Source organism: Gossypium arboreum, chromosome 2 (assembly GCF_025698485.1).
Source record: "Gossypium arboreum isolate Shixiya-1 chromosome 2, ASM2569848v2, whole genome shotgun sequence".
NCBI lineage: Eukaryota > Viridiplantae > Streptophyta > Magnoliopsida > Malvales > Malvaceae > Gossypium > Gossypium arboreum.
This window is the reverse complement of record NC_069071.1, coordinates 114,600,155-114,623,999: the sequence shown is the minus strand read 5'-3', so window position 1 is coordinate 114,623,999 and position 23,845 is coordinate 114,600,155. Positions and strand designations below refer to the sequence as shown.

Genomic DNA, 23,845 nt, shown 5'->3' with positions numbered 1-23,845 from the left:
TGAAAGTGATACTCACCATAAGTTCATTGTCTTTGGGAGACAAAGAAGGATACTCATTCATAAATTTCCAGCCTCATTAAAGCAATGACCACTAATCATTGATACTAATCATAAACAATGTGGATTTAAATATTTATAAATATCTAAATAATTTTTATTGATTTTTTAAATTTTTTACTTGAATTTTCTTTGACTTATTAAATTTATATATTTATCATATTTGAATATTCAATAAATATTTTTTTTAATTTGGGATCATATTCGGACGGTAATAATACTCGAATTTAATGCAAATAATAAGCAATCTTTCAAAGTCAAATCATAACTATAACAACAATGTGACTAGAACATTAGAATAAGATATTCACGTTGATTATGAGACTCTCAAGGCCTCTCTTGACAACATGGTCTAGTCGAGGCCCGATTTTTATGATACAATAGTGTCGCGACACTATGGAGTAATTGCAATCAATTTTATTTTATGGAATGTTATGTCGAAAATCATTTCTTTTATCAGTATAATATTGAGAGAGAAGGATGGAGAATGTCAATCTTTAAATTCAAGCCTTTTAAGTGTTAAACAATGGTAATAGACTTCAATGAATGATAGCCTATTGCTGGACTGTTATATAAACTGTCATTCATCGAACTTTATTAGTGTAAGACAGTAACTCTAACTACTATTTCATACAAGTTTTGATAATAAGAAAATGATATTAACCAAAATTTTATACAAATTCACATTCGGGTCAAAATTGATTTATATATATTCAATTGGATAGTAAAATATACTTAAAGACATTAGCTTACCTAATTCGGTTGAGTCAAATATAGTTAAGATACTTAAACTCACATCAATCGATAGAGTTCGAGCTCAACTCAAGAATAATTGAATTAAATTTAAACTATTTCAAATAAAACTCGAATAATTTATAAGCACAAAACCGATAATCACCTAGGGATGAAGGTTTTCAAGCTCAAACCCAGGTTTAGTTTTAGACCAGAAAATATGGGCTGAATTCTTAGATTAAGCCGACGTTTGTCAATCAAGCATGAAATACAGAAAGAAAACTATTTTGAACTAACTTAAAGCCTGAGCTTCTTTGAAGATTATTGGTCCATTGGCTGAACCATCATTCAATGATGTAAGAATTAGATTGGGAATCAGGTTAGATTATCGATTTTTAATTCATCTAATTTAAGTGTTTGAACTCGTTTCAACATTGGTCTGGCATTTTTTTTTTACCAATTCATAATAATTTGCTTTATATTCAATTATATATTATTGGGTGATTTGATTAAACCACTAATTTTAAATTTAATTAATTTAACCAATGAATCTAATTCGATTTTAATAACATCGTTATTATTGAACTAGAAACAAGAATTCAAAACCTTATACAATTTAACAACCATAGATATGAAAAAAATTCATGTATTCTACGCATTTTTTTATTTGAGATTAAAGTGAAAGGTGTAGCTTATAATAATAAATAATAATTCAAATGTATTTGAATTACTACAAGACAAACATGAGTTTAAGGATGTCGGAATTTATGTTTTGAGATACTTTCTTATATTTAAGTTAAATAAAGTATGTTGTAATGGAGAATAATGAAGTATATTTACGCAAAGTAACACTACTAATAAAGGAGATGAGATGAAAAAATCTTTAAGACATAAAACCGAACTGGTTTGGTTCTAGTGAAAAAGGACAAAAAGAAAGCCAATTTGTGGTTTAAATTTTGCTCAATCAATCATTGAGGATAACGAAGTAGGACCTCCTCCCCCTCTTCAATGGCACGTATGGTCCCTATATGTGATTGCAATGCATTTAATCATATGATTCACATGATTCAATGCATTTTATCTTGTAGTAATCCAAATCCAAATGAATAACATGGCATATTAAAAAGATTTTATTAAAATTTAGGAGGATTATACGGTGAATGCTTACAATTAACACCTTAATTGACAGTAGGTTGATGAATTTGAAGATTAAGCACTGATTTAGAATATAGATCGTTATTTGGGGACCTTTAGTGAAATTAATCCATTGCCTATATAAAAAGCATATGCTCAGTCATCTTCTGTTCGATGCTCTCCTCTCTGTAATACAAAATATAGAATATCCATTCTCTGCGTATTCATAGGTCTTCTTAGATTCCTTCACCAAATCACCTATTCCATATTAATCAATCCAAAACAACCCCCCCCCCTTTTTTTGCAGTAACTTATTCAGTGCTACATCATGTCTTCTTCTTTGTCCATAAACCCTTATCTCTCTTCTCATCCTTTATTTGTATACCCTTCAAGTTCAAGCAATTCTTGTTCTTCTTCTAATTTAATCCTTCCCAATTCTATTAAAGTTTTGCCCTTTTCTTCATTTTCAAAAACACCCATTAGCTTGAATTGCAAAAAAATATGCTTTTCTCTGTCACTCAGATTGAAAACTGAGAGAAAAAGAAGGGTAACTGTTGTTAAAGCAAGTGGATTGAGTGTTGCAGAGGTGAAAGAAGATGATGGAGAAGATGAAAATCCTCCTTTGATTGATTCTGAAAACAATGCAAAGCCACGTCGTATTGCACTTTTTGTCGAGCCTTCTCCTTTCTCGTGAGTCTCACTTTTGCATCTTATGTTCTGAGTCATGTTGTTCTTGTTGTTAAATTTGAGACCTTTGGGTGTTAGTTGGTGTGTGTTAGTGGTATCAATTATGTTAAAGTTTTGATCTTTGCTTATGTAGGTATCAATTTGTTACCTTACACTGTTAAAAATGTAGAAAATTGGCACTGATTGAGTGCATTTTGTTAATGTTTTGAGAGTTACATTGATTTCATGGCTGTTATCAATTATGCTAAAGTTTTGATCTTTGCTTATGTAGGTATCAATTTGTTACCTTACACTGTTAAAAAATGTAGAAAATTGGCACTGATTGAGTGCATTTTGTTAATGTTTTGAGAGTTACATTGATTTCATGGCTGTTATCAATTATGAAGTTTTGATCTTTGCTTATATAGGTATCAATTTGTTAAAATGTGGAAACTTGGTACTCATTGGATGCATTTTGCTCCCATTTTTGCAGGTATGTATCAGGGTATAAAAACAGGTTCCAGAATTTTATAAAATATTTAAGGGAAATGGGAGATGAGGTATGTTCATTATGTTTGTTTATGGCAGTACCATTGAGTACTGCTTAGGAATTGAGTTCATTAGCTTTTTATTTGATTCAAGTGATTTCTAGTTGACTGTATTTGAAGGAATAACGGTCGAACAAATACCGGTTTAGCTTAAGTTCATTCTTATCCAGAAGATCATAGCCGATGCAGCTGAAATTTTTGACCGGAATATAATTATGATGAACTAATTATGTGGCTATTGGTCTTTCATAGGTAATGGTTGTAACAACACACGAAGGGGTCCCGAAGGAGTTCTACGGAGCAAAGTTGATTGGATCGAGAAGGTTGGTCTAATCAAATAAATTTGAGCAAAAGTTAACCTTTGATTACATTCTAAGATGTCGTGCAACCCCGTGAATGTTACCATTCGCGAAGCATTCTTAGGCAGTTTATGAGGGGTTGGTAAAAGTGCTTAACAATGATTGATTTAGTGTCCGTGTCTTTGTCCCTGAGGATGCAGATAGCTTTGTTGTGAAATGTTAAGCAATTTTCTTCATATATGTTTCAACTATTTCGTTAGTTCATTCTTTGGATTTCGTTCTATATTGGTTCTTTTTTTTTTTATATATATATATATATTTCCTTTTTTCTCTTTCTCATTGCAGTTTCCCGTGCCCTTGGTACCAGAAAGTGCCTCTTTCCTTGGCACTCAGTCCAAGAATAATTTCAGAAGTTGCACGGTTTAAGCCTGATATAATACACGCATCTTCACCCGGGATCATGGTACACTTCTAATTGCTGCTCGTTAAGTTCTTGAGGAACAGTAGGAGAAAAATTCCTGATTGTTGCGGATTGCATTGCAGGTTTTCGGTGCTCTCATTATAGCAAAACTACTATGTGTACCCATAGTAATGTCTTACCACACCCATGTTCCAGTGTGAGTTCGATTCTTCTTTGATTCACCTAATAAATCCATCCCGTTCCTTCAATAATGATATATCCCGAGACTTGTTTGTTCTATGGAACTGTTATACGAAACCCGATCTCAAATCTGACGTTTCGTTTGTTCTACAGGTATATCCCGAGGTACACTTTTAGTTGGTTGGTGAAACCTATGTGGTTGATATTAAGTATGTAAGACCTTTTCTATACCCTTGTTTTAAGCCAGTATTCTCGCCCAAGTTTAAGTAATAGACAGTTTTTTTTGCTCTTTTATCAGAATTTCTTCATAGAGCAGCCGATCTTACACTGGTTCCATCAGTTGCAATTGCAAAGGATCTCCGAGCAGCTAGGGTAACTGCTGGTAAACATATATCAAACTAACCTTCTGCATTTTAGCTTTGGTGTTACTACAGAGTTGGTAAAAGTACACTATGGAGGCCTCTGGACGAGGAGTCAGATTGCATTTTGCCTTCTCTATTCGAAAAATGGGCAAATTAATCTTTGTACGTTAGATCAAAGAGCAAATTGGTCTTTTTTGTTAAATATTTCATCCATTTGTGCTGTCTGACAATAAATCAGACAGTAAATCATTAACAGTAAAAGTGGATGAAATTTTTAACAAAAGGACCAATTTGCACTTTGATCTAACGTATAGGGACTAATTTGTCTTTTTTTTAGTAGAGGGGTAAAATGCAATCTGACTTAGTACAGCGGCCTCTATGGTACTTTTACCATATGACGTCAAGCCTTTTTTTTTTCTTTTTGCATTTTGTGTTATTTGTTCTCTTATTTACTTCTATGATTGCTGGCTTGTTGACGATAAGTAGATAGCTCGACCTTAAACTAACCTTCTTTTTATTTATCAACACTTTCAGCTAATAAGATTCGGCTTTGGAACAAGGGTGTTGATTCCGAAAGCTTCCACCCCCGATATCGTTCTCATGAAATGCGGTTAAGACTAAGGTACTCCATGTACCAGTTATTTTGTTTCTCGATCCTAAATTACAATGTAGTACTAAATGCTATATATATATTGCCTTATAAAGCAATGGTGAACCGGAGAGACCATTGATAATTCATGTCGGGCGTCTTGGAGTCGAGAAGAGTTTGGATTTCCTCAAAAGGTACCATGTCATAGCTGAAAATTGAAAAATTAATGGAGTTACGTTGAATTTTCATTGCGACCATAGACTCCCTTTGATTTATGATTTTTTTTTTTTGTTGCAAATTTTAACGTTAGGAATATATACGATTTTACAGTGTCATGGATAGACTTCCTGAAGCTAGAATTGCTTTTATCGGAGATGGACCGTACAGGTAATCCGTGTGACTGCTTTAATGCAGTCTCAAGTATTTCAGGGATACTATGTTTGCTATGTCGTTAATTCAAGCTCCTTTAAAAACCAATATTTGATCTCTTTACAGGGAAGATCTTGAGAAGTTGTTTTCAGGCATGCCAGTGGTTTTTACTGGAATGTTACAAGGCGAAGAGCTCTCTCAAGCATATGCAAGTGGGGACATATTCGTCATGCCCTCAGAATCCGAGACACTTGGACTTGTTGTTTTGGAGGCTATGTCTTCAGGAATCCCAGTGGTGGGTGCTCGTGCAGGGGGGATCCCTGATATAATTCCGGCAGACCAGGAAGGCAAAACCGGCTTTCTCTTTAACCCCGGAGATCTCGATGATTGCTTGACCAAACTGGGGCCATTGTTACAAAATAAGGAGATGAGAGAAACCATTGGCAAAGCTGCACGTCAAGAAATGGAAAAGTACGATTGGAGAGCAGCGACTAAGAAGATACGGAACGAACAGTACAACGCCGCTATTTGGTTTTGGCGGAAGAAGAGAGCACAACTACTGAGACCTCTACAATGGCTAGCAAAACGAGTTTTCCCCTCCCCGAAAATCAGCTATAGGTGATTAGAATATATTCTAACATTAGTTTGCTTGGTAGAAAAGAAAGGAAAATTGCAAATTTCTAGGGATTGTCAACTTATTATTGCCTTTCAAAAAGGCTCTTCTATGGGATATGCATGATTGATTCTTTTGCAGTAATGTTTACTTTGTTGTGCATATTTATGTACTTCTAATGATAATGCTTAGAAATAGGCACATATTGGTAACTGGATATTACGCCTTGACAATTGAAACTGCTTCTGCCTGCTAAGAGTTACCGGTATGGGCAGATTGGATTTTGCCCCCTCAACTCAAAAAATAGTTAAATTAATTCTTATACGTTAGATTAAAGAGAAAATTAATAATTTTCTGAAAAACTCAACTGTTAAAAACTAGTCCCTATATGTTAGCACGAGGTACAAGTGGTACTCACATGTAATTGTCTGATTTTTTTATCAGTTACATCAGTTTTTAACTATAGAAATGGATGAAATTTGTAACATAAATGATTATTTTGTTCTTTGATCTTTCGTATAGGATCAATTTGCCCATTTATTAAATAAAAAGAGTCAAATGCAATGTAACTCTTAGTACATGAGTGTTCATGATACTTTTATCCTTCTACTTAATTTCATAATTTCATATTCCTTTAAAACTTGAAACTTTAGTCACAATACAAAAACACGATCATATTATGTATAAAATCTAATCTCGTTAGAACACAATGTTCGTGTTGCACCGAGTGTTACTTCTTAAGTAAACACCGTGAGCAATACAATATCATGTTTTCGTTGACAATTTTGACTTAATACTTTTCGTATAATAATTTATTAAGAAATATAGTTGCACAAAACGACTCGAACTTAAAATGATTATTAAAAACTCAAAGTAATCTAAGCCCATAATCAAATTATTTGAAAACACAAATTTATTCAACTATTTAATTCCAAAACAACTCGAATTCGAAATGATTTAAACTTGAAATTAATCCATACCCAAATTAACTTCAACCAAAACCACCCAATTCAGTCCCAATTACCAAGTTTAATTTACATAAATCCAAGTGATTCTGAAGGACCAAACAGGATGTTTCTTCACATTGAAGTAATGTTTATGTTAAAAAAAACAAAGTCACGTCAACATTTTTTTCAGGTTCCTGTTGGAATTATATCAGTTTCATTATGCATGTCTTTAAGGCAAAAGCTACAGGTATTTGTATCAATCGTCGACAACAACAACTTGGTGAAACACCATGGTTCGCAGTTCGCCTGTTTACTCCCCACTAATGTCGCTTTTGATTGATGTTTGAAAAACTTTACAGAAAAAAAGGCAAAAAAATAAAATTTGAAGTGACAAATGAATGTTTTGTTTTAATAATTACTTTTCAGCTCAACATGAAGCTGAATTGAAGTCCATTGAAGTACTCTCATAAGTTGAAGGATTCTATTGCTTGTCCTATGTTGCAATAATGGAAAATTAGAAGAGACATTTGAAGATGACATGTTGACAGGTTAATAGATGGATGCTCCAATGAACTGTTTATTGATTGATTTCATTGGTATAATGGTGGTTAAGTTGATGGTTATTGCTAGAATTTTGTGAACAAAGCTGAGATAAAATTTAAAAATTTCGGTAGTTGAAATTAAAAATTGTGTTAAAAAGACTTAAATTGTATTATTAATTTTTGAAAGAAGTCAAAAATATAATTTATCATTTAATTAGAGGGCTAAAAGGAAAAATTATTAAGTTTTAACAATATTCAAAACACTTGTTTAACCTCAATTGTTGTGTTTCGATTAACTCTTATTCTTTGTTTCTTCTAAAAATACTTTAAGAAGACTATTCTTACCATATAAACCCTACGACCGAGCGGATTGGATTGATTTTGCGACGATTCAATTTAGATCAAGTCAATTCAAATTTTAAAATTTTCAAAATAGGTTTAAGTTTCGGTTTTATTTGTATCATTCAAGTTTGAGGTTCAAGTTTCCGAATATTTTTTGTTATAATTACTTTAGATTGAAGTCATTTCCACCTACTTAATTTGAGTCAATTTACGTCAAATCAATTTGAATTGGCCTAATTGTGCCTTTAGTCTTTATATTTTTGAACTTTAGAAATTTAGTCACTTTACTTTTAATTCTAAAAATTCAATTTCTGTAATTTTTGATTTAAAATGAATCCAACTGACAAAATTATAAACCCCTTCTGTTAAATCTTAATATGGGTTATTAATTGAAATTTAATTTTAAATCAAACATTTAAAATTTAAATTTTAAACACACTTATCAATTAAACTTTAATAATCAAGTAAATAGAGAAATTAAATTTCTAAAATAAATTAAATAAAATAAAAATCTAAAAATATAATTAAGTCCCTTTTGGATGGACGATAATTATGGTATAATAAATTTTTTATTTTACAATTACAGTAATTAATTTTACTATCACCATTATTTTTAATTTTATTATAATTAAATTTGAGTTGAAATGAAATCAAAATTTTGAATCAAATGGCAAAAGACAACATGGTGAAAACGAAGAGATTGAGCTTTCAATTGGGTAGCCGACGGCTCCACTACACAAGTTTTCGAAATTATAAAATGAAAGACGAGACAGGGAACAGAAAGTGCAAACTGACATCATCAAATCAAAATCAAAACAAAACCACAGCTCATTGGTTCTGGTAATGAAATTTTATGGGTTTTTTTTTTTTTCTCAACAACAACCACTTATTATTGGAATATAAATATAAAATTTTCATCAAAATTAAATTAATAAAATAATTGTAATAGCTGATGCAACATGACAGGGTTCTTTGCATCTAATATGTAATTCTTGCATATATGCATGCGTGGGAAGAAGAAACCTTTATCACTTTTTGGACATAAAAACAAACATTATTTTATTTTTTTAGTTTCTGATTTAAGATTTAATCTCTTTCGATACAAAAATTCATGTTAATAAATATAAATTAACACTAGATAAATGAATGTATAAATTTTATGTTAGGTGTATGTAATATGTCAAATATAAGTGTTGAGATTGGCTCGTATAAACAACAAACAAGAAAATAGAAAAAATCGAACACACAGATATTTACTCGGAAAATCCTTAGTTAAGAGGATAAAAATTAATGGGCAAATGAGATTTCACTAATGAGAAAATAATCTGAAAAGTACAAGATGGAGATAATAATAAACAAAAAAAAAAAACTTTGAATCCCGAATACAAAGCCCTTCGACTAAAACACAAATTTCTCTTGAAGCTATTTCTTAATTGTGCTATGTTGTGATGTTGCATCAATCTTTCTTGCGTTACTAAGACTTTTTTATAGGCCAAATTCGAATGTCAAATATGACTAAAACGTCCTAGATTAATCAGAGTTTAACTGGAAAAAAGAAATCATATTGAATTGTCAAAATGCAACTACATAAGTTGGGAAAATGTCACGATGCCACGTTCATCTTGGGGTTTCACCGCATCGTGACGTCAGGCCTATTTTGGCCTTTCTTCGATTGCTCGTAGATCGTCTTTCTAAGTGTCTGCAACAAGTTCGATAAATACAAAGCAACCCCACAATAAGAATAAAAGAAATTTAAGAGAAAAATGTTGAATGTTGAAAACATTCGTTAACTATTTAAAGCAACTAATAAAATTATAAATATTGAGAATCAAATTATACCAAATTAAATAACAAGAATTATATGTTAAATTTAAAAATAATAAAAAAAATTCATAACCACAATTTAACTTTTATTTCCCTTTCGATTTGGTACCTTTGGTCCTACTATGATGCCCCAAGGGGCATGGGAGGGGAGAATCCGAATTAAATTACAAGGTATTATTCGCTTCGATTTATTGAAATTTATAATCAAATTTTTTAAATAAAAATATTTATTGGAATTATAAGGCATTAGAATAAAGTGGCCAAATTGCATTTCCTATACAAATTGCAGAAAGAAAAAGTGATTTTTTTTTTTAAAGGAGGAAAGTCGACAGTTTTGTCATTAATGAAAAAAGAAAAAGTTTTGTATTTTTACATATTGCTCCATGTTGGCCTTAAATAGTTTTGTCTAGTGGGTGGGACCATAAAATTATTTGTGCATGGTGCAACCAATATGGTGTCCACCAGTCTTTTTCATCAACAACAACAATATCAATTTAGTGACAAGCAACAAGTTCAAGCAGATGCAACAGTGTGGTTGTAATTTTGGTTACAAGTTGCATAATGATTCACGGGATGTCTTGGAGAGCATGATTCGAAGGCATTAGCACTAAGGTTAGAATGCAAAAAAGAAAGTTATATTTAGTCCTCTTTAAAATTTATAATTCAATTCTGATCTCTCTTAATATTTCTAGATTTGCCCTTGATTTACATTTAAATTTATAAAATATAACATCTTTTTTAGCTGAGATGAATTATGTGCGTGTAACTTTCATATAATCATCATCTTACTCAATACTCGTATATTTGTCGCACCTTTACTCTTAAGAAATTAGACGTTTCAAATTTCTATAAAACAAGAAATTCTATCTCATATGTTTGTGGATGGTTTGAAACTACTACTTATAATATATATATATATATACACACACACACGCAGTATGTACGAAATTAAAATATAAAAGTAGTATAAATTGTTATAGAAGGAAATTTAAATAGGTAAATGCATCGCATTAATAATATTAAATGCACTGCAATTGTTTATATAACATATATATCAATGATAGTTTTCGAGTGTGTTTTTATTGTGGTGTCTTGGTATCATAGATTGTGAGGTTGCACGAGATTTGTTTTATCTCTAACCTTTCGATTAGTTTACCCTCTTTGGGTTTGGTATATAACTTATTTCAAATATGTAAGAATAATTTAGTCTGGGTTTAAATGTATAGATATCATATTAACATTCTAACCAAAATAATTAAGGTTCAAATTTGAATATGGTAGTGGGACCAAAACCATAATTTGACCAGAAAGGCTTGTGGCTATTAAGGCAAAATATCCAACAAAGGCACAATCAATCTAATAATAACTGGTGACAACAAAGACATTAATAAATGCCCCAAGCGTCATGTAATAAGCTTTCTTTTTATGGTTCAATGATGCATAATTTCAATGATAATCACATAACCATTTAAGTGATCTCTCATTACAGTGATTGATAAATATGGGACTAAATTGCATCTTCAACATATACACATGTGGAATTGATCAAAGCTAGCTGATACAAGGGCTTTTGATTGATTCATCGATGAAGATCTATGGATGTTGCATAGACTGGAAAAGAGCGTTGTACGATCCGAATTGAGGTCCATATGAAGAAATCATCCCACAGTAAGGTGAGAGGAGTGCATTGCCGCTGCTCGTCTGGTCGAAAATGATAGCTGCTCCTTCATTCCGTTGGTTCCACTCGAAGTCGAGGATTTCTTTAGTAACACTGGTTGCTTTCGGTTGTTGTTGTGGTTGCATGACTGTGGAAGAATTACTTGGAGACAAAGGCTTGCTTTGATCCGGTGAAGAAGAGATGGTATCGGGGATGTTAACCGTCGTGATGTCATGGATACTTGACCTTCTCTTATCTTTCCCTCCGGTTACTTGCCTGATGAAGTATTTTTGAGCATGACTCGCCACTTGAGTCGGTGTTCTCGTAGTCACGAAATTCCGCGAAATGTTTCTCCAATCACCTTTGCCATACTTTTTAAGCCCCATTAGAAATTGCCTGTCATTGATAACCAAATAAAACCATCATCGCCTGCTAGACAAAAAGGTCATCCCACAAAACCAAACAACTGGTAAAAGTACCATAGAGGCCCCTGTTCTAAAAGTCAGATTGCATTTTGCTCCCTTTTAAAGGCGCAAATTAGCCCTTAAACATTAGATCAAAGAGCAAATTGGTCCTTCTTGTTAAAAATTCCATCCATTTCTTGCTCTTTGATCTAATATATAGAGACTAATTTGCCCATTTATTGAGTGGAAGGGACAAAATACAATCTTTGACCCAAACAACCTATAGGGTGTCTGTACAAACAACATTTTTCCAACATTTATAACAATTCCAAGGATCAAAAAGAACATTCCCATTACTACAATATGTTTCAAGTATGGTAAGAGTTATCCATGGATCAAATCCGAGATCAATCTCAACTAAAGACTTGAACATAAACCTTTTGCGAGTCCACCATCAACAAAGAACTACCCTGACAACCTTAAACACTACAAATTCCACATGTTAAAAACCAAACATAACAATTTCAAGGATCAAACAAGACATTCCCATTACTACAATATGTTCCAAATATCCAAATTATCAATCCTTTTAACGAATCAAATTCGAGATCAATGTCAACTAAAGCCTTGAACATAAACCTTTTGCCATTCCACTACCATGACAGCCTTAAACACTACAAATTCCACATAATAAAACCAAACATAACTTAATATCCTAAATCCAACCATAATTACAAGACATAAATGAACAAGACAAGCAAATTTACCTGTGTTCTTCTTCAGTCCATGGAACACCTTTCTTCCTTTCTTGATCAGGTCTAGTCCCAGTCCCTCTTTTACCACCAGGTGTATAATAATAATTTCTAAACCCATCAAACACTTGACCATCATTAACCCATTCCAACGTAAAAGAATCACTACTATAACCAGGGATTGGGATCAAACCAGCTTCTATATCACTAACATCTTCTTCTAATTCCCTGTATTGTTTGATAACATCACCAACTGTTTTACCAGGAATCATGGCAGCTACCTTAAACCATCTATCAGGTGTGTCTTTATCATACAAAGCTAAAGCATTTTCAAAACACTTGTTCTCTTGTGGTGTCCATTTAGTACCTTTACTCTCTTGGAACAACCAATTTGATGTCTGTAAATAAGAAGCTGGTGAAAGGATTTCAAGTTCCCTATTCATTGTTCTTTGCCAAAGATGATTTGCCCCTAAAAATAAAAGCTCTGCTTTTTTTCTCCCTCTTGTTCAAAGAGAGAGAAAGTCCAAGAAAAAAAAATTGCAGAGAAATGGTTGTTTTTTTAACTTTTAAATCATTCAAGCATTAATGGAATCCATGAAGGAATCTCTTTAAAAGAACCTCAAGCTCCAAAATCCAAGGAAAAATCAGATCTTGATGAAAAAAAAAACCTAGATATACATAAAAAGATCCAAAATCCAACTAAAACACTGAATTAAAACACTGAAAAAACAATATATAGATCAAAATTCAAAAAACCCAAAATCATTACAACATCAAAAATCAGTGAAAATCCAAGAAAAGGGAGCTACTTTGAGAAATTGTTAGCTCTTTTATAAAGCAAAAAAGCAAAAGCAAAGAGAGCAAGAGAGAATGAATGCTTATATAATAATGTATGAAACAGGGGAATTAGAAGAGAGTGAAAAAGCAAAGCAGAAAAAGAAAGGGAAAGGGTCAAAGCTGCTAAGTTGTGATTGGTGAAAATGGAGATTGTGGGCGCCTATATGTGCTTATGCTTGAGCTAAAGCAAAGTTCTATTTGTAAATATTATATATATAGAAAGTGATTGCAATAAAGAGAAAATGAAAGGGACAATGAGCAATATAAAACCAATAAGTGAATGAAAGGAACTAAAGTGGGTGGTGATTATGGGATTTTTCGAGTCATTTTAGCTTTGAAGGAGAAGGGAAAAAAAAAAAAAAAAAAAAAGGGTAAATTCACTAGTACTCACTTAATTATTATTGATTTTTTTTGTCATTTAACAATGAAAAATTACAAATTAGTCACACAATTATTTAATTTTATCCTGTGACAACTTTTAAAACTTGGCATAATAGTAATTTTAACCCTCGACATTTATAAATTATGTCAAATTAGTCTTGATTCTAAAAAAAATAACCCTCAACATTTATGTATTGAGGAATTTGATTTTTTTGTGTAGTTTTACTTTTTTTTTGTGACATTAAGGGTTAATTTTTAAATAAAGAGAAAAGATAAAAATTATTATATTGGATTTTTGTGTGCTTCCAAATTTTGTATATTTTCAATCAAATTTAGCTTTTAAGAAGGATCACAAAGATTAAATTACACTATGTGTAAATATTGATGATTAAATTTTTTAGAATCAAGACTAACTTAACCCAATGTATAAATATTGAGGGTTAAAGTTACTATTATGTCAATTTTAAAAGTCGTCGCCATTAGTCGGCTAGTAACAAGAAAAGACAAGATTAAATAGTTGGGTAATTATTTTATAACTTTTCATAATTGGGTGACTAAAAATAAAATTTACTAATAATTGAATAATTATTTTATAAATTTTCATAGTTAAGTGGTCAAAAATAAATTTATTAATAGTTGAGTGACTATTAATGTAATTTACGAATAAAAGAAAGGAACAACCTTGACAATGGCGATGGATGTTGATGACATTTAGTTGTAGCACGTGAGATGTTTGTCTTTTTATCATCGATTTTTGATACTGGGGTTTCTGTAATTTCTATTTCAAAAGCTTTGGTTTTTTCCTTCATAGATTTTTGTAAGAAAAAATCTTTTCTTTTTTTCTTATTAGAATGTAGGTTTCCATTATTTATTCGTTAATCGAATAAACCAATTGAATAAAAAATTGATTGATTCGAGAATTTAATTATATAAATTGAATCGGAAATTTAAAAAGTTATTTTCAATTTTTTTAGGTTAATTTTATCAATTATCCTTAAACTGTTACTCAAATTTTAAATTTGTCTCTAAATTTTAAGGTGTTTTACTTGACTATTGAAAATATCAATACCGTAACAATTAAGTTTTTCTATCAACTTAGCTATCAATTTGTTCGGAAATGACATAAAGCATATTTTAAAGGAGTAAAGTAACATTTAGCCCATAAACTTAGCAATTGTTCTCAACTTAGTCCTTGATTTTTTTTTTCTAGATTAGTCTTAAAACTTGACAAATTCCCCTTATTTTGGTCGATGTGATGACATGACACTTTGATATTGCATCACATAAAAAATTATGTAAAAATGTGATACAATATCAGAATGTCACGTTATTGTAAAGACAAAAATTAGGAAAAGTTGTCAATTTTTAAGACTAATGTGACAAAAAAAAAGTTCAAAGACCAAATTGGGATAAGTTGTCAAGTTCAAGGACTAAATGTTGTTTTATCCTAATTTTAAACCTATTATATGGCCAACTTAAATCTAACATGTAAAAGAAAAAAAAAGTAGACAATGTCAATCATATTTAAGATGGCAATTTCTTTTTACCCAAGCTATCAATAATATAGATATACACGTGTTTTATATTTTGATCTGTATGTTTTAAATATGTTTCGGATTATATTTTAATAGGTATTTAATACTTAAGCTAATGGCTAGGCTGATGGAAGAGCCTAATTGATACAATAATGGAGTTTTAAGAATTCAATTAAAACATTTTGAAGTTCAAGGACCAATTTAAAATTTAGACCATAGTTTGAAGAAATTTGATGAAATTAACCTTTTATTGTTGATTATGAGAATTGAAGTAGCCACCGTTAAACAAATCATTGATTTGACTAAGGTTTGCAGATTTCTAATTAATATCCATTTAGTCAAACTCATATTTATTGCTTTTAGATCATATTTACTTAACAGATCTACTTAATTAATGTTCACATTTATTAAACATTTTTTAATCATTTTCAAATTTCTTTTATTAAATTCAAAGAAAAAATAAGTTAAAATATATCTTCGTATATTCGAAATTTATCTGTTTAACTTTTATTTCAAGGTATTTAGTCTTTCTATTTTTCGATTTAAGAATACAAGTTCAACTGTTAACATGATTAAAATTTTACTGTTAATTATATTAAAGTTCATTACAACGTCATTTTTGCTATATAACTTTCAAGTAGCAAATTTAACAGAATAATTTTAACAATATTAACAATTAAACTTAAATTTTAAATTTTAAAAATAAAAGCCCCACTAATCATTGGAACAAATTAGTCATATTCATCTTCTACTTCTAAAACTGTTAAATTATTTCTACGAGAAGTAATAGTAAAATAAAGCCAAATTGGTAGAAAGTATAAAAGCGAATGATTATATAAATTTATAAAGTGTCACACCATTGTTCCGTTATTCACTTAATGATTGGATGATAAAAAACAATATCGAAAATATTGGTAACTAAATTGTAATTTTTTCAGTTTAATGGCCAAAAAGAAAAATTATACGCATAATTAAGTTACTACTGATACAATTTAGACTAAATTTTTTCATTAAAATTATATCAAATACTAATTATTGTCTAAACTATTACCATACCTCAATTTCTAATATCTTTAAAAGTAAAACCTATGAAATATGTTTATGAAAAGCATGAACAATTGCAATTTTATTAAATTATTGTGGCTACAAATATATATATATATAGGTGTGAAAAATAGTAGAACCTAAAGGTTTTAATTTTTACCTAAAATGCCAAATCTAAATAACCAAACTTAGAGACCTAAAAGTAAATTATATTCATATTAGAAGTTATCAAATTATTAATAATGTGCTAAATAATTAATTTATTCAATTATGAGAATATAAATTGTAGATATTTGAATTCGGTTTTATTTATTATATAAATTAGTTAAGATTTAATATAATATAAAATCGGTAATAGTATCATTGAGGCCTTTGTATTAGTTAGGTTGCATTTTGCCCAATTTACTCAAAACGGGTAAATTAGTTCATGTATATTAGATCAAAAATAAAGATCTTTTTATTAAAAATCTCATCGTTCCTACCGTTAAAAATGAAAATATGAAAATTATTATATTGGATTTTAAATCTTTTCGATTAAATTTAACTGATAAAATTTTTAGTTTTTAGGTCGTAAGTAAAAGTAGAATTACAAAAAAAAGATCAAATTAAATAATGCGGAAACATTGTGGGGTTAAATTTTTAGAACCAAAACTAAATTGACATAATATATAAATATTGAGGACTAAAGTTGCTATTATACTAAATATAAAAGTTGACAAGACATCTTTCCATTAGTAATTTAATAGTCGGTGATAAAAAATAAAATTGAATAATTAAATTATCATTTCGTAACCTTTCATAAGCCAAAAAATTAATAATAGTTAATAGCTACCTATATAATTTACCCTTTAAAATAATCAAACTTTATATACATTTATATATATTCTTTTATCCCACAATTTTACTATTTTTGAAATCCAAATCCTAATTTTCAAAAGGCTACCCTAATAGAATCACATCAACTTTTTATTGCCCAACTAAAAGAATATATAAAAATAATAGTTGGGTTTATTTATTAGTCTTTCAAAAGCTATAGAGTTAAATATAGTAAATTGTGAAGTTATTGGGTTAGTGAACATGGAACCACTTTAAAAGCAAAATAAAATAAAATCTATAATAATTATTAGGCCTCACTATTATAAAAAAGGAAGTGCCTTTTAAAAAGGGTATTAATAACTTTTTAAAAATAATAATTTTAATTAGAATTAATCATTTAATTATAATAAAAATAAATTCAAAAAATCTAAATTAAAATCTCTAACCTTAATTTTTTATTGAACAATAAAAAAATTAACGAAGATTCTCTTTGAGAACCAAGTGTGTACGCCTAATGGTCGGGATGTTTATCGCTTCAAGTATAGCTTGAGTATATGCTAATATTGTCATTACTTAAAAACTAAATCCAAAATATGGACAATAAGGGTTAGATAGGAAAATATATATTAAAAAAGAGAGAAAAGTTCACTTTTATATCATAAAATAACTTTGGACTATTTTGAATATAATTTAATTTTGAAGGTATGAATTAAAAATAAGAAAGGTGGGGCATAAAGTTTGGTAAATTGGTATTTATTTTCTATTATTCCCTATTTTTATTGAATTACAGCCTATTTATTTGACTAATTTATTTTCAAATTGACCAATTTTTTTTGATAGGTTCCATTTTGTCCAAATTAATATTAATTTAGATCAAATTCTAATTATTATTATTTTATTTAAGTCAAAACACCCTAATCCTTGTATTCTTTTGATTTTTAAATTTAATCCTTCTGTTTTTAATTTCGGGAATTTAGTCCTATTCGTCTTATTTTAAAAAATAATAAATTATAGTTAAATTTGAAGGGGTAGAGGGACTTAATTTCAAAATTGAGAAGAATATAGGGAGTGGGGGACACAATTAAACTTTATATTATAAAATAATCCCCAAAGTTATTTGTCTTCCACTTAGCCCTTCTTAAGCTGTTTGGGAAAATGATAATGACTGCTTAAACAAATGTACGACCCTTTCTATTTATAGAAAGATTCCTTTTCTTTATTAAAATAAATATTCTACCTATTTTTGGCATGCTAACTTATATGCCTTACTTTTTATATCTTTAATTTATTTATTTATTAATAGCAATAAATTAATGTTTAAAATATTAATTAATATTCATTGAGTGCATTGCCTTACCTCATGTGGTTATCTGCCAAAAGCAAAATTTAATACACGCCTTCAACAATGGGTTGGTGGGTCCACTAAGCAGCTCACATCTATACACCATTCTTCTTAAATTATTTGTATTTTCAAATCCTATATTACTTATTTAAAATTTTGGGTTTATATCGATTGAGTACTAGCTCGGTTGGTATTGATATTATTGCTTATATAGGAGGCCGAGAGTTTGAGTGTGTTGAAGTGTATTTATCCTCCTATTTAAGAGTTAAAGAGGGATTATGAGTAATTCTAGGTAAATGTATTTGATAGTTTCGACTAAATTCAAGCGTTTCTAAACGGATGGTGAAACTCTTTTGAGGCTTTTTTTTTCACAAAACTTAAATTCAACAACGAAGTTAGAAAATTGTTTTAAGGGGTCAGAGATGAATCATAAGTTATTGGGGTTAAAGTGCAGCTTTACCATTGTATTAACATGTAGTTTCATAAACATTTAAGAGTTAAATGACAAATCTGCCATTTTTGAGGAGGTCAAAGCCACAACTTGCCCCTGTCTTCGTCTCTACTAAAACTCGAAACTTTAAAACTCTTGTTGAATACCTGTTTGGCACGGATTCGAACCGTATTATCCCATCTCCACTCTTAATATTGTATTAAAAAATGTTATTATTGTTATTATTAAAGGGCAAGAAAGGGTTTCATTATTCAACCATAACATTTCTAGAAGAATTTATTATAAATTAATACCTATTGATGATCATAAAGATTTTAAAATTTAGATAATATATATTTTATAAATGAACAAAGCATTCTTAGTTATTTTACTTGTGCATCACTATTTTTACTATTCTTTCATTGATTTACGTATAGCAGAATATATATATCTGAGAATAAGTTTCGACGTTTTAATAATTCACATTATCTTGCATATATTTCTTTTAACAAAGTTTGACCTTATCTATAAACATACAATGTGTCTACACCTTTTTGAAATGTTATTGAGTTTGAAAAATAATGAGATGGACTTAAGAGAATAAGACCTACAAAAATTAAGTGAGATATGAGAACTTCAAAACTTGTGCTCTGATATGCTTTTTTAATTGAACTCAAAAGAAGGAGATTTACAAGAATAAATAAACCATGGGAGTGCCGGATCTTGTTCTTCAAAACACTCTTAGAGGTTCAAGTTTGAGAGATAAGGGCTGAAAGAGACTAAAAGTGATGATCAATGAGAATGAATCTTTGCGAGATAGTTATCTTCATTTGTAGCCAAACCCGTCCTTCATCCTTTTTTTTGTTATTCCCAAGTTGTTGCCTTGTATGAAAGTGCATGATCTTCATCTGATTGGTTGAGATGCCCTTGTTTGATTGGGGTCATGTCTAAACACTCTATGTTTGTTGGCTTTGTCTTCTGCCTATTTTAGATACTTGTCAATTCATGATGCTCGTCTTGTAGTTGGGGGTGGGCTCTTTGGACTACTTCATACAAATGTTACCAAAAGCCAAAGCCAAAAATTTTAGTTCAAGTTATGCTATTAATCATTCTACAATGCTTTATTTTATTGATTAATTCTAGTTTTTGTATTTTTTCTTAATTGAATAGTTTTAATTGATCAGTTTGATTCGTGTTCTTACTGACATGGATGGTTAAAGTAAAGAGGAAAAAGATTTTCTGGTGAAAGAGATAATCTCGTGGAGTGTTTGGAGAGTAAACCCCCCTAAAGAAGGTTTTTGGATATGTATATAAGGGGAGTTTTTTGAGTTGGATTCCAGATAACCAGAACGGGTTGGACTTCAGGTCGAGTTATGATATATTTTGTTATAATTATAAAGAGGGTTTTTGGATATGTATATAAGGGGAGTTTTTGGATTGAATTCTAGGTCACCAGAGTGGGTTAGACTTCGGGTCGAGTTATGATATATTTTATTATAATTCTATAAAATCTCTATACTTTTAGAATTTTAAAATTTCAATCATTACCAAAACAACATCAGTTAAATTCTACTGGTAGTCTTTTACTATTTGTAAAGTTATAGATTTAATCTATATTTTCTAATTTAAATATCTTTAGTCTCGATATTTTTCGAATTTTAAAATTTAATCTTAATGCAAATAATCATTTTTGTCAAGAATACATGAAAATAACAAGTTGACGTAAAACTTAAAAATAATAGAACTTAATAAATTTAACAATTATACTTTTACCAAGATCATAATTTTTTAAAATTTTTTCAAAAGGTCCCTCACTCTTAACAATGCCCTTTATTATAACCAATCTGTTATTAAATTAAAAAGTAAATATATATTTATTGGGGTTGGGGGGAATCCTGCCCCGAGGCCAAATAGGTAGATTGGTCCCAAATCCTTTGATAATCGTAAATCAAAGATTGGTCCCCATTTCCTCGTTCAAACTATAAGGGCTGATTTTTAATTATTTTTTTACTGCAAAGCTCAATTATCTATGCTAATGCTAAAATTTATGTGCAATTAAATGTTGCCAACACAACAAGATTGTCTTGAATAAAAGTGAAAGTAATGTAAACTTGTTGATGGGGTTTTGTTTTTATTGGTTCTCAGGGCAAAAAAATTTTAAAAAAAAAATTGATGAAATTTATAAAAGTAGACAAAGCTTTTTTTTTTTTTTTTTTTTTCTTTTTCAATTTAGAAATCCTACAGCTGAGTCTTTGAAAAGTTGAATTATTGAGGCTGATGGGAGGTCAGCATCAAAAGTCCCATCCTCATTTCCTCCCACTAAGGCAGGCACCATTCAAAAGCAGTCATCATTTTACTAATAATTTTTAGTAAAATTAGTGAAAAAGGCCATATTTTAAAAAAGAATTAGTGATTAAACCGTTTTTACACGATTTAGGAAAATAAGTCGTATTTGGAGTAAGAAGTTGACATGATAAACGAGTTTTTGAAAACACTTTATAATGCTTGATTTTTTTTATTGGTTAAATACGTGCATTTTATAGTTTTTGGTCTTGTGTTCAAATCCTCTCCTATATTTAAATGATTTTTTCTAATAAATATTGCTTAAGCTCTTTTTTAAATAATATTTTTAATTAACAAACATATTTTTAAGTTTTTATTTTATTTTTAACTAATAATTTCTTTATTTATATAGATAAAATAATAAATATGTTATTATCAACTTTTTACCTACATAATACAAAAATAAAAATAAATACAAAATGATATGCCATCCACATTATTTACGAAAATGGTATGTTGTGGGTGGTGAAGGGTGGTGGAGAAGCGACACCACCTTGTTTTTTTCAGCCTAATCATTAGCCTACTAGTAAAAAAATTTAAGATTTGAGGGTCTGGGACAAGCGGTACTAGTTTATACTGGTATTTGTATTTCATACCTCCAAAATATATCAAAAAATTAATTGATGTATTAAAAATAAAATATATTTAACATAATGATATATATATAAATATTTTCATTATATAATTATATAATTATTATTTTGTATATATAAATAAAGAAGTTATTAATTAAAAATATGATGTTTATTAATTAAAACATTAATTCAAAAATTGGATACTATTTTTTTATGAGCGCACAATAGAATTTCTGTAATATAATAATAATAATAATAATAATAATAATAATAATAATTTCCATAATTGGCTTGGTGGCTAAGTGTTGTTCATTAGTAAAATCTACTCGGGTTTAAACTTCCAGGGAGTTAGTGGTAAGCCTTTATTTGAGTAGTTCCCTTTCGATGTAATGTGTGTGGTGTGGGTATGTACCTATCGTGTATGTGAATTACTAATTCTTAAGAGCATCAGTAACAATACTATCGAACTTAAAGTAGAAAATTTAAATCCTAAATATTAGTATGTTAGAGGGACTAAAACTATGATTAGATATGATAAAGTTTTATGAAAATTTGTTTTAACTAGGGATGGCAAATCGGGTTGGGGATTTGAATATCCACGGATACCCGATCCGAATTAAGTGAATTTGGATATTACAAATAAAATACTATCTGCTGCAGGTTTAGAGCGAATACAAATTTAACCTCTCAAATATTCATTAACCGAATCTGCATTTAATATTCGAATAATTGGTATAAATATCCAACTCTGGAATCCGCCTCTGCTTGCCATGCTGATCCGGATGTAGATATCTGACATAAGATTGAAAATGTTAAATTTAGATTTTTTGTAAATTTAAATAGCTGGCAAATTTTACTATTTAATTCAAATGCGAATTTAGATAATAAAAATTAAATATTTTACGAAATTAAATTTAAAGATAAATTTACAGATTTACATTCGGATAATCTAAAATTTACAGATATTTGATCCTACTATCCTTAGTTTCAACATTTTTTTTTAAAGCAAATTTAGGTAAAAAGATAATTAAAGCTACAGATAGGGAAATAGTTGAAGATAATTAGATATGAACGCAACACTGTCATTTGTCAATTCTTGTGTTTCTTTTTTTTTTTTTTTCCATCATGTCAATTATTTGTCTTTTTACACCTAATAATATTGTCTTTAAGGGAAGAGATAATGTTTGGGTTTGTAGTTACGCCACTTAAAAATGTTGCTTCTAAGGTTCTGATTCGAGTTTTTTATTAAAATTGTAATGTGTCTTTTTATCGCACTCAACTTTTATTGATTTAGTTCATATACTTTAATTTAATCATTTTTAGTTATTATATTTTTTAAATTTTGAAAATTCAATCTTGACCAGATGTCAGTGGTTAAACTTATTAAATTTTGTTTATTTTCAAAATCTTATGCGACAAATCTATTATCAGATGTGTAATTTTATGTTAGCTTGCTATTTCCATATACTCCTTACAAAAAAGTTGGTTAGTGGATTTAATGATTATCGTTTGCATCAAGACTAGAATTTCAAAATTCAAAAAGTACCGAGACTAAAAAAGATCAAATTGAAAAACATGGATTAAATCTATAACTTTATGCATGGTGCAAGATTAATAATAAAATTTTATCAAACGCATTTAATTGGTATCAATTGGGTCAAAATTAAAATTTTAAAATTCAAAGAGTAAAAGTACTAAAACTAATATCAACAACAGACCTAAAAAGGAGTATAACCGACATTTGGGAAAATGTACAGTAGCAGTTGCTGAGCTGTGGGGAATTTTGGATGGGCTTCTGCTCCTTCAGAAACAAGGATATGCTGAGGTCATTATTCAGTCCGATAGCCTTGAAAAATGTTCTTTCTCTTCGTGACAGCAAGTCTGATGGTCCAATGAGCTCCCTGATAAGGAGGATTCACCAAATCCTAGCCTATGAAGAGAAGTGCTCCTTAAATTATAACTCAAGAGAGTCTAATCAAGTAGCAGATACTTTGGCTAAAATGGCCTTAAGGAAGAGCGAGACTTTGCAGATTTTTGAAGAACCCCCGCTGGAAATACAAGTGCTTTTGAAGGATGAATCTTGTTTTGTTAATATGACTAGGAG

At 29.7% G+C, this 23,845-nt stretch overlaps 2 protein-coding genes across 2 annotated transcripts; one reads left to right on the top strand and one right to left on the bottom strand.

Annotated features, from left to right (window-relative positions):
• The first annotated feature begins 2,074 nt into the window (after positions 1–2,074).
• Positions 2,075–6,209, top strand: LOC108462790 (sulfoquinovosyl transferase SQD2-like). The gene is made up of 11 exons (XM_017762697.2): positions 2,075–2,613; positions 3,083–3,149; positions 3,390–3,460; positions 3,782–3,899; positions 3,980–4,053; positions 4,191–4,246; positions 4,336–4,419; positions 4,934–5,021; positions 5,105–5,182; positions 5,319–5,375; positions 5,484–6,209. Exons 1-11 carry the CDS (start codon positions 2,252–2,254, stop codon positions 5,977–5,979), a joined length of 1,551 nt encoding a protein of 516 aa, XP_017618186.1. The 5' UTR covers positions 2,075–2,251; the 3' UTR covers positions 5,980–6,209.
• Positions 6,210–11,041: 4,832 nt separating this feature from the next.
• On the bottom strand, positions 11,042–13,486 carry LOC108467331 (transcription factor DIVARICATA-like). Its single transcript, XM_017767958.2, has 2 exons — positions 12,454–13,486; positions 11,042–11,678 (listed from the first exon to the last, which is right to left on the bottom strand). Exons 1-2 carry the CDS (start codon positions 12,879–12,881, stop codon positions 11,219–11,221), a joined length of 888 nt encoding a protein of 295 aa, XP_017623447.1. The 5' UTR covers positions 12,882–13,486; the 3' UTR covers positions 11,042–11,218.
• Between the last annotated feature and the right edge of the window lie 10,359 nt (positions 13,487–23,845).

Excerpts from the sequence above, each read along its gene's own strand:
- LOC108462790 (XM_017762697.2), top strand. The coding sequence starts at position 2,252 with ATGTCTTCTTCTTTGTCCATAAACCCTTATCTCTCTTCTCATCCTTTA. Across the intron at positions 2,614-3,082 it reads GTCGAGCCTTCTCCTTTCTC|GTATGTATCAGGGTATAAAA; the intron begins GTGAGTCTCACT and ends CCATTTTTGCAG. Across the intron at positions 4,420-4,933 it reads AGCAGCTAGGGTAACTGCTG|CTAATAAGATTCGGCTTTGG; the intron begins GTAAACATATAT and ends CAACACTTTCAG.
- LOC108467331 (XM_017767958.2), bottom strand. The coding sequence starts at position 12,881 with ATGAATAGGGAACTTGAAATCCTTTCACCAGCTTCTTATTTACAGACA. Across the intron at positions 11,679-12,453 it reads TGGACTGAAGAAGAACACAG|GCAATTTCTAATGGGGCTTA; the intron begins GTAAATTTGCTT and ends TATCAATGACAG.